The sequence below is a fragment of the Herpailurus yagouaroundi genome, unplaced genomic scaffold (assembly GCF_014898765.1).
Source record: "Herpailurus yagouaroundi ecotype Mexico unplaced genomic scaffold, PumYag 159, whole genome shotgun sequence".
Classification (NCBI taxonomy): Eukaryota; Metazoa; Chordata; class Mammalia; order Carnivora; family Felidae; genus Herpailurus; species Herpailurus yagouaroundi.
In genome coordinates this window covers 7,154,539-7,165,598 of record NW_024412400.1, presented here as the reverse complement: position 1 = coordinate 7,165,598, position 11,060 = coordinate 7,154,539, and the positions used below count along the sequence as shown (strand labels likewise).

The 11,060-nt window shown below is 61.6% G+C and overlaps 1 protein-coding gene across 1 annotated transcript; it reads left to right on the top strand.

The window, feature by feature from the left end:
- Positions 1-437: 437 nt before the first annotated feature.
- Positions 438-7,322, top strand: XIRP1 (xin actin binding repeat containing 1). Its single transcript, XM_040479843.1, has 3 exons — positions 438-577; positions 3,469-6,793; positions 7,209-7,322. The coding sequence occupies exons 2-3, from the start codon at positions 3,470-3,472 to the stop codon at positions 7,215-7,217; spliced, it is 3,333 nt and encodes a 1,110-aa protein (XP_040335777.1). The 5' UTR covers positions 438-577; position 3,469; the 3' UTR covers positions 7,218-7,322.
- The last annotated feature ends 3,738 nt before the right edge of the window (positions 7,323-11,060 follow it).

Genomic DNA, 11,060 nt, shown 5'->3' with positions numbered 1-11,060 from the left:
AGGAGGAGAGGGCACAGGCCTGCCCGCAGGAGGCCTCCAGTCCCCTGCACAGTGGACACACACACATCAGCAATGGTCAGAGGCCAGTGTGGAGCAGGGGTTGCGGGGGCAGCACATGGGATTAGGGGCCGTCCAGGTGTCAGATGCCCCTCTTTATTCATTCCCTCAAAATAGTCTGGGACACCTGCACCCCACCCCAGAGCTGAGTCACTGACCCCAGTCCTCAGATGCAATTTGAATGAATGAAGCTGTCCCTACTCTTCCTCCCCTCCCGGCAGAAAGGACATGTAACTGATCCCCTGGGATGGAAGGGGAACTTCCACAAGCCCTAAAAATAACTAAGCCACTTCATACTCTGAACTTAGCCTCTCCACCCCCCCGCCCCCGCCCCCACCTGGCCCACCCCAGCGCCAGCAAGATAAAGGCAGCGGCTAGGGCTGGCAGAGGACAGAGACCCGAGCCAGGGCAGTGAGACGGCATCGAAGGAGGCCAGCAGAACAGGACCGGCCGTGAACAAGAAGCCGGACGGGAAAGACAGACCCCCCCCAGCACCCCCTCAGCCAAGTGGGATCTTCAGGTGAGTCTTTACCCTGTCTTTCCATGGCAGGCTGACTCTCTGGGCTGGGATCCCCTCTGGGATGGCTCTCAGGGTAATGTATATCAGGGGTAGCTCTGGGCAGAGGAAGGAGGTCGTAGGTGAATTGGGGGGGGGGGTCCTGATATAAAGATTCCATGAGGAAATTAAAGGAGAATTAGCATGAGCCCCATGGCCCGTCTCAGAGTGGCTGCCACAGGCCTGAGTCCCACAGAAGAGACAGGTTCTTACCAGTCTGGCATAATCCAGAAAGGCTTTCAGGAGGAGGTGGCCTGGAGTTGCGATTTTTAAAACACAGGTATGGAGCTCCTCAGGCTTCAGGGTTTCCTCTCAGGGGAGCCCCAGGCAGGCCCAAAGTCTGGAGGAAAGAGGGACCCAAGAGAGGTGAGAGGACACGGGGGCTGGAAGGTAGGAAGTAGGCCCAATCCCGCCTAGTGAGGACAAACCCCGTGCCCAGCTGTTGTGGGCGAAAGTCTTGGCATATCTGGCACCAGAATATCTTCCCAGGGCTGGCCTGAGCCCAGCTCCCCACATATCATGGCCTAAAGCCTGGGGTGGGAGGCCGACTTTGCCCCAGGCCATGGTCTTGCCCAGTAGGAAAGCCCTTGGGGCAGATCTGGGGACACAAGGGGGGGGGAGACCAAATCTGAGTCTTCCCAGATGTTGAGGCCTGTGGAGGCGGCTGAGTCAAGGACAAGCAGACCTGAGAGAAAAGGTGGGGTCACCCTGAGAGGCTGGCCCAGCCCTAGGAGGCCAGGCTCTGGGGTTCAGGTCTGACCCTAAGTCTGATAGTCCGGTTCTGATTCCATCCGCACCCCATGCCTGTCCCTGCCCTTTAGAAACTTAAGCCCCAGGAGTTTCAGTCCAGGCAGGGGCAGGGGTGAAAGGGCCAGGGGTCAGAAAACCTGCTTCAGATCTTGCCTTATGGAGCCCCTTGGAACAGCTCCTTCCTGTCTTTGGGCCTCAGTTTACCCAGCTAAACAATGAGGGGGTTAGGTTCCTTGACCTCTGAGTGTCCCTAGTTCTGACATCCCTGGACTGATGATTCTAACAATTTGTAACCATAGCAGAGATTCTGCAGATTCCTGGGGTCGGCGGTGGGGCGGAATTGGTGACCCATACGTGCCATCTGCTCAGGCCGCACTGGTAGTGACAGGACAGGGAGGCATGGGTGGCCTTCTTTTCCCATCAGAACTCAGAAACAAAAGGAACCACCCGGAGCGTGCCCTGAGACTCCGGCTACAGGTTTTGTTCGACGTTTCCCTCCTCGGGGCTCTGATGTCTGGTGGGCCTGCCGGATGGCTACCTCAGGAGGAGGGTGACAGGCAGGTCTCAGGCCACCACGTCTTCTGAGGCAGCCACGAAGAGGATGTCCTGCCCCCCACCCCCTGCCTGTATCCTTGCCCCTCCCCCCACCCCCAGGCCCCAGCCCTGGTCACCCTGCAGGCCAGGGGCCTGATATCCGCTCAGGAGGAGGGGGCAGGATCAGGGAGCCCCGGGCAGAGAAGATGAGGTGGGTGACGGAGCCCAGGGGCCCAGTGGCGAGCCTGAGCCTCCCGCCAGAGCCCAGGGCCATGCCGAGGCCAGGACCTCCGCTATATTTAGCACGAGCGTGGAGCTGAGCAGTGGGTCAGGGGCAGCGGGAGGGGGGACGTGCTTCTCATTCTTTCCCTACTGGCCTCTGAGGACTGTCAGTACACCTGTCACAAGACAGATAAGACACACAGAGGACAGAGACCAGAGAAGGGCTGGAGGGGTGGGAGGCCGTGGGGAGGGGGGCGGCGCTAGGGGGAAACAGCGCCTTGGGGGAAGCTGACTGATGTGAAAGGGGGAGAAAGAGAAGTACAGGAGTTTGGGGCCGGCTGTGTGCAGCTGGGGAAGAGTCTGCGTGAGCAAGGGCAGGCTGTCTCCGCAGTAAGCCCTCAGTCCGCTGCCCTCCCTCCCTGTGGGTGTCACCCCCATGCTCTCCTAGGGGTGCCTGTGGGGGAACAGAGGGACCACAGCCAGGAAGACAGCTTCGCGCCCCCTCCCCTCCTATTTCTTGGGAGCTAGGCCCCCAAAAGGGTCTAGGAGCACCGACCTCATTAGCAAAGCTCTGACTGTCTCTATGCCTCAGTTTCCTCGTCTTTAATTGTGAGTGGCTGGGCTAGAAGACCCTCGAGATTGAGGTCCCCCTAAGCTCAGACCTTCTGAGTCTCGGGGTATGGCACACAAAGCCCTTACCTGGGATTCAGGATCTGGCCCTGCGGAACCGTGAGGTATCTGGTGAACACCTGCTCCTCCCGCCGCGCCCCCCCCCCCCGCCGCTTCTGCTGTAGCACAGGCCCCAGGCCCCAGGCGGGGCCTGGAAGGGCCGGAGAGTGAATGGACAGCCAAGAGGTTAAAGGCTGGGCAGGGCTCCCATGAGAGTGGCGACTGCGCCCTCTGGTGTTGCGAAAGGGAATTTCTCCTCCCTGGGAAGGAGTCCGCAGTTTAGGGACCTGCCTGCCTCTCCCGGACTGGGACCCTTTGGGTCAGGATTCACCTGGCAGCTCACGCGGGAAAACCGGACTAGGGTAAAGGAAGGCGAGGAGGGGGCGTGTCCAGTTTGCATCCCTTACAGGGCTACAGGACAAGAGTTTCATGGCCACTAGGGCCCCGCCTGCTTCCTAGCAACCCGGGTAATTCTGGGAAAGCAGAAGCTTTGCCCGAAGTTCAAGCCTTGTCACACGCCAGCCGTGCAGGGGGTGGGGCGATACCCCGGTGAGGTCTGGAGAGGAGGGGGGGTCCCTAAACACAGGTCAACGCAGGACTGCTCTGCCCCTTGGCCCCGCCCACTGTGACTTCTCCCAGCTCCCGGCCCTTTCCTCATCTCTGCCCCTTCTCCTCCGAAGGATGGTCAAAGCCCAGACGCAGGCAGCCCCCACGCCGGCCACTCCGATGGCAGCTGCAGAAGACCTGCCCCTCCCCGCACCCCCAGGCCTGGAGGATCTGCCGCCACCGCCCCCCAAGGAGTCCTTCTCCAAGTTCCACCAGCAGAGGCAAGCCAGCGAGCTCCGCCGCCTGTACAGGCACATCCACCCTGAGCTCCGCAAGAATCTGGCCGAGGCTGTGGCTGAGGACCTGGCCGAGGTCCTGGACTCTGAGGAGCCCACCGAGGGTGATGTCCAGTGTATGCGCTGGATCTTCGAGAACTGGCGGCTGGATGCCATCGGGGACCGTGAGAGGCCGCCTGCCAGGGAGCCCGTGTCGGGCGGGGACGTCCAGGGTACCTCCCGCAAATTTGAGGAAGGCTCCTTTGCCAACAGCACAGACCAGGAGCCTGCAGGACCCCCGCCATCCGGAGGGGACGTTCGTGCAGCCCGCCGGCTGTTTGAGACAAAACCGCTGGATGAGCTGACCGGCCAGGCCGAGGCGCTGGAGGCCCCGGTGAGGGAGCCCGAAGCCAGCGGGGATGTCCAGGGTACCAGGATGCTCTTTGAGACGCGGCCGCTGGACCGCCTGGGCTCCCGCCCCTCCATCCAGGAGCAGAGCCCCCTGGAGCTGCGCTCAGAGATCCAGGAGCTGAAGGGCGACGTGAAAAAGACAGTGAAGCTGTTCCAGACAGAGCCACTGTGTGCCATCCAGGACGCAGAGGGTGCCATCCACGAGGTCAAGGCTGCGTGCCGGGAGGAGATCCAAAGCAACGCGGTGAGGTCTGCCCGCTGGCTCTTCGAAACGCAGCCTCTGGACGCCATCAACAGGGACCCCAGCCAGGTGCGGGTAATCCGGGGGATCTCCCTAGAGGAGGGGGCCCGGCCTGACGTCAGCGCAACCCGCTGGATCTTTGAGACACAACCCCTGGACGCCATTCGGGAGATCTTGGTGGACGAGAAAGACTTCCAGGCATCCCCAGACCTTATGCCTCCTGGTCCAGACGTCCAGCAACAGAAGCATTTGTTTGAGACCCGAGCATTAGACACTCTCAAGGGGGACGAGGAGTCTGGGGCACAGCTCCCACCCAAAGAGGAAGTAGTCCCTGGCGATGTCCGCTCTACCCTGTGGCTATTTGAGATGAAGCCCCTGGACACTCCTAGAAACAAGGTCCAAGTGGGTCACCTGCAGCGAGTGGGTTCCCGGGAGCAGGAAGGGCTCACGTCTGAGCATCTATACAGTGATGGCTCCTCAGCTCTGTCCCTCTCTCAGAGTGCTCCCCAGAGGGATGGCGTGAAGGGGGACGTGAAGGCCTTCAAGAACCTTTTTGAGACCCTTCCCCTGGACAGCATTGGGCAAGGTGAGCCTTCGGCCCATAGGAATGTGAGCAGAGCCGAAGGAAAGGATTCTGCTGGGCAGTCCCAGGACATAGGGTCCCCGGTGTATGCCATGCAGGATGGCAAAGGCCACCTCCATGCCCTGACCTCTGTCAGCAGAGAGCAGATAGTTGGAGGCGACGTGCAGGGCTACAGGTGGATGTTTGAGACACAGCCCCTGGACCAGCTAGGCAGAAGCCCCAGTACCGTGGACGTGGTGCGGGGTATCACCCGGCAGGAAGTGGTGGCCGGAGATGTAGGCACGGCCCGGTGGCTCTTTGAGACCCAGCCCCTGGAGGTCATCCACCAGCGGGAACGGGAAGAACGCCAGGAAGAAGAAGGAAAGAGTCAGGAAGGTCCCCAGCCTGAGGCACTCCCAAAAGGTGATGTGCGGACCATCCGGTGGTTGTTTGAGACCTGCCCGATGAGTGAGTTGGCAGAGAGGCAGGGGTCAGAGGTCACATACCCCACAACGGAGGCCGAGGCTCGGTCCTGCACCTGGATGTTTGCACCCCAACCCCTGGACAGGCCAGAAGGCTCGAGGGAGCGGCACCTGCAGGTCAGCCAGATGCAGGCTGGGGCCAGACAGACAGAAGGGCATGTCTTTGAAACGGAGCCTCTGCAGGCCTCGGGCCGTCCCTGTGGAAGAGGGCCTGTGCGCTACTGCAGCCGCGTGGAGATCCCTTCGGGGCAAGTGTCTCGGCAGAAGGAGGTCTTCCAGGCCCTGGAGGCAGGCAAGGGGGAAGACCAGGGGCCCAGAGTACTCCCCGAACCCATCCCTGTGGGCTCTGTGCACAAGTTCACCTGGCTCTTTGAGAACTGTCCCATGGGCTCCCTGGCGGCCGAGAGCGTCCGAGGGGGCAACCTCCAGGAGGAGCAGCCCACGGGCCCCTCAGGCAACAAGGCGCTGGAGAGGCAGGAGACTGCGGCTGAGGGCACCCTGAAGGCTTTGCACACTGTGCCTGGCATCCTGCACCATGGAGGCATCCTCATGGAGGCCCGGGGGCCAGGGGAGCTCTGCCTGGCCAGGTACGTGCTCCCAGGCCCAGGGCAGGGGGCACCCCACGTCCGGAAGGAGGAGCTGGTGTCTGGCGAGCTTCCCAGGATTGTGCGCCAGGTGCTGCGCCGGCCAGATGTGGACCAGCAGGGGCTGCTCGTTCAGGAGGACCCGGCGGGCCAGCTCCATCTGAAGCCACTGAGGCTGCCAGCTCCGGGCGGCGGCGGGGATGTCGATGACGTGGATCCCGAGTTCCAGCAGCTGCTGGCTTGTGGCCTGGGGGCCTCAGTCGCGAGGACCGGGCTGGTGATGCAGGAGACTGAGCAGGGGCTGGTCTCACTGACCGCCTACTCCCTGCAGCCCCGGCTGACCGGCAGGGCCCCTGAGAGGGGCAGCGTGCAGCTGCTGGCCAGCTGCATCGACAAAGGAGACCTAAGCGGCCTGCACAGTCTGCGGTGGGAACCACCAGCTGATCCAGGTTCCGTGCCCACCAGCGAGGGGGCCCAGAAGCTGCGCCCAGCTGAGAACATCATCCATGTGCCCCCTCTGGACCCCAGCATGGCGATGGGGCATCTGAGAGGCCCGGGGAAGGCGGTCCCTCTGGCTGGGGAAGGGAAGCGGGAAGATAGCCGCCCTGGACACAAAGGGATAGCAGCTGCGGGAGAGTCGGAAGGAACCACAGCTAGGCCCCTGGGGCCTGGGGCCCCAGACCTCCGGGCCGCCATGCAAAATCTGCGGGTGGCCACCGCCGAGGCCCAAAGCCTGCACCAGCACGTTCTGAGCAAGCACAAGGAGGCCTCCACCCCTGGAGCCACCTCCGCACCCTGTCAGGATGGTCAGCGGCAGGCATCGGCTGCGGCCACCGTGGCTGCCCAGAGCACCGCTGGGCCTATGGCTGGAGGTGACCCCAGGATCCCAGCAGCCCCCAGAAAGGTCAGTGGGGAACAGGAAGCACTGCCCGGAGGGCTGCCGGGGGGGTGGGTGACTATTCAGGATGGCGTCTACACTGCTCACCCCGTGAGGACCTTTGACCCATCAAGGGGTGTCCAGCCTTCCGAAAGAGAGCTCCCACAGAGGGGCGGGGACGCTGCCCCCTCGGCCCAGGCTCCAAGCCCACTCCAGGAAGGGCCAAGGCAGAGTCGGGGGCCTGGGTGGGAGGAGCCTGGGGGCTGCACACAGACGGCCTGGGGATCTCCAGAAAAGGCAATGGCAAGAGTCGGCCCAGGAGGCCTCCAAGCTGCAAAGGTTGCCTCTTCAGCCCACCACACTCTGGCCTCTGGGCCTCGGCCTGCAGGTGCCAGCCTGCACTCCCATAATGCCTCTGTTCCTCCTCCTCCTCCTCTCTCAGCTGCTGTGACAGGACCCGACTTCGCAGCCCAAGCCCGCCGCGATGAGGACTGTATCCGGCAGGACTCCGAGGCCCTGAGGGCCCCCCTTCTTCACTCCCACAGCAGCCCTGCCAGCCAGAGAAGCCCTGGGGACGCACAGACAAAGACCCCAAACCCGGAGCCCAAAATGCCCCCGAGGAAGAAACCTCAGCTGCCTCCCAAACCTGCACACCTAAGCCAGATCCCCCCTCCCCAGTGGCTGCCCAAGCCCCCAGCTCTGTCTCCCAGCTCCTCCAGAGAAGCCGGGCAAGGAGACTACAAGCCAGGGGAGAGAGACGCAGCCATCGGCGGGCCAGCCCACGTCCCCACCACCGCCAGCCAGGGATGCACGCCTCCGGCTGGATGCTCCAGAGAACAGAGCTGGCCCAGCCCCCAACATGGCCCCGGCGCCACGGCTTCCAGATCCACCAAGAGCCAGGCTGCAGGCAGCAACGCCCAGAGCGCTGAGCCCCGCAAGCTCTCAGCTCTCCACGGTCACCCCACCTCACCGCTGCAGGGTCCCAGCCCCCCAGGAGAGAGGCCCGAGGCAGATTCCCAGCAAGGGGCCTCTGAGAACGCGGGGCTTCTGCAGGGAAGCCAGCAAGAGCTCCAGGGTCTCCTGAGCCAGGTGCAAGCCCTGGAGAAGGAGGCGGCGAGCAGTGTGGACGTGCGGGCGCTGAGGAGGCTCTTTGAAACTGTGCCCCAGCTGGGAGTGGCTCCTCAGGCTCGTGCTGCCCCCCAAAAGCCTGAGGCCTCAGTGGTGCAGGCCTTTGGGGAACTGACAAAGGTCGGCACAGAGGTGGCCCGGCTGAGGGAACAGACCCTGGCCAGGCTGCTGGACATTGAGGAGGCTATACACAAGGCCCTGAGCTCCATGTCTGGCCTCCAGCCTGAGACAAACACCAAGGGCCAGTCCCAAGGACCCCTGAAGGACCACGGTGCCCGCAAGATCGGTAACACGGACAGGAGGAAAGCCGGACCTAACTGCTCAGGCCGGGAGGTCAGAGGGCAGACTGCAGTCAAGAACCAAACCCAGGATGCATGCCCAAACCCAGATGCTCTGGACTCTGAGGTCCAGAGTCAGGCCAAGGTCAGAAATCACGCAGAGGCCGGGGGTCAATCAGCCCCAATGGTTCCTTCCACCAGGAGGCCAGAGACATTGAGAGAAGACTCGGGCCTCCCTGGGGTCTTCCCTTCCAGCCGAGATTCATCTTGCTCCCCGACCTTCATCTCCATTGAGTCAGCCACAAGGAAGCTTCCAGAGGCTCCCAGCCCCAGGGGCACTCACCTGGCACAGGATGTGGGCCAGGCCCAGCTCCACCAGAAGGGTTTCCAAGACAAGGCTGGAAAGAAGGAGGTCACCCCATGCTCTGGGCAGCCAGAGCCCACCCCTGCCTCCTTAGGAAGCCCCCTGCCCGCTGGGCAGAGAAGCATTGTGGAGCTGCAGACTGGACCGGGCGGCCCCCAGTGCTATGGAGTCACAAGAACAGCTACCCAGCAGTACGAAGGGGTGGACCAGTGCAGGAACCCAGCCCTCCAGCCCTCCACCAGGGTCACGGAGGAGGCAGAGCTGCCCAGGGCCCCAGGACCCCACCTTGAGCTCCACGCTTCCCCCTTGCTCCGGCAGTTTCTGCACAGCCCAGCCAGGCTCAGCGGGGGCCTGGCAGAGGCTGGCAGGGTGCGTGCTCCCTGCGGCCACTCCCAGCCCGAAGCCCAGTGAGCCCCTGAGCCTCTACCATAGCCTCCGACCCGCCCTGGGGGGGCTTCCCTCCGGGGCCCCAGGACCGAGGCGGGTGCCAACCTCCTTGCACACCTGAGGCAGGACCGAGAAGAAAGGGCATCTTTGGAGACCTGTGGGAGGTTTCTGTTTCCTCAGCTCCATCAGTAGGCCCAATTCTTGCAAAGGGAAGAAAGGTTGGGAAGAGGCCCGCCAAGCGGCACGGACATGGGAGTGGCACGGGGGCCGGTCGCTGCTTCTGGAGGACGGAACATGGACAGACGCACCTGCTTCTCCCACAGGCCCGCCCGTCCGCATGAGTCTGCAGGCCTGACTCGGAGCCCCTGAGGGATCCTCCCCCCTCGGCCGTTCTTTCTTTTATTAGGAGCCAAAATGTTCTCAGCCCTCTGCTCCTTGATTCTTGGAGAAGACAGGGCCAGGTGGGCAACAGGACCGGTTGCTGTTCAGGATTGGCCTGAGGGCTCCAGAAGGGCCCTGTTGCAGCCCTCTCGTCACTATCTCCCTCATTCAGCGGCTCATCCCGGCAGCCCAAAGATCACACACAGGAGTCTCAGCAATCAGCCGTGTCCGTAAAACCCAATGTACTGCCTCTCTGCCCCCACCACCCTTCACTCTGTACCCCAGACGGAAACGATACCCAGTCGGAATAAACACAGGTTTTATTCTGTCACCTGCGTGCGTCCATCTGACGGTGTGCGCGTCTGCTCCGGAGTCTGGGTTCCCACCATGGGGGGAAAACAGCCACGACCTCCGCATGCCCCGTTTTCCTGGCAATAGCAGGGCTGGAAGGCTCTGAAAGGCCACCCCTTCTTCCACCATCTTGGCTGGGAAACAGAGGCCCTGCACACTTGCTCCCCTCCCCCCTTCCCCAGCCCATACATACACTGCTTCCCCTCTACCTCTGGTCTTTCTCGGACATCATCCTCGAGTGGAATCTGACCAGAATCCTGCTCCAGAGTGGGAAAGCAGCCCGGTCAGGCCTGGGAAGGAGGGGGGGTCTCACCGCAGGAGAACTCTAGCGGCCAAGATGGCTGGGCCCTCTCCCCTGCTCAGACCAGGTGCTGTGTGCAGAGCAGGGGCTCCTGGGAAGGGGAGTGCCTGGAGATTGGCCTGGAAAACCGGAATGACTTAGTGCAGGGCCCTTTGCACTCTTTCAAAAAGTACTGAGCACCTGTTGCACTCAGGTGAGGTCTCATGGGGTCATGCTCGCAGGGAACTGACCCTGTAGAATGAGGAGACAGAGAGACCATGAATAGACAGGAAAAACCAGATCAGGAGTAAGGGCAATGCACCTGACTAGGCCACTCTCCCACTCTAGGGGAGGAGTCTTCAAATATGGTGATGTGACAATAACAGGTGATTGCCTTAGAGGACGTGGCCAAGGTAAACCTCTCCAAGGGGGAAAAACTCACCTAGGATCTAAATAACAAAGAGTCACATATGTGAAAATCCAGGGGAGGTGCACGCTAGGCAGAGGGAAGAGCCCACACAAAAATCCAGAGATGGGGATCAGTTTAGCTCCTGAATTTCCTGGATACCCCTCCATCCACCTGCCTCCCCCTACATCCTGCCCCCCACAAGGTTATGTGGGAACTTGTCCACACGTTGCTTCAGTTGAGCAGGTAGGCTCCTAGCCTCCCGCCAGCCCTGGATTCAGCCCTCTACACCTGTCACAGCTCCGGTATTACCTGCTCTTCTCATATGGTGAGTTCCCCTGGGGCAGCAGAGCTCTGAACCGGAAAGAGCCAGTCCCGTGGAAGACAGTGGTGTGTGGGAGCAATTAAGATAGCAGATCTACCCACTTGGGACTAAAAGCTACATCCCTCTGGGTTCCTGGCCACATGTCCCTCTCCTCTGCCCTCTGTGCAATCTCACTTGATTACAGCAGCTTACAGCAGGACCGTTCTCATTTTTCTCATCTGAAAAGCGGGTGTGATTACGGTACCTCATCTTGTGAAGATGAAGCAAATTATTATGTGTACAGGGCTTGGAGCTACGCCTAGCATCTTGGAACTCAAAGATGTCCATTTGTAGTGTTATTGGTAACTATTAGTTTTAATGTATCTTTCTCAGCTCCGGGTGGAGGTCTGTCTTG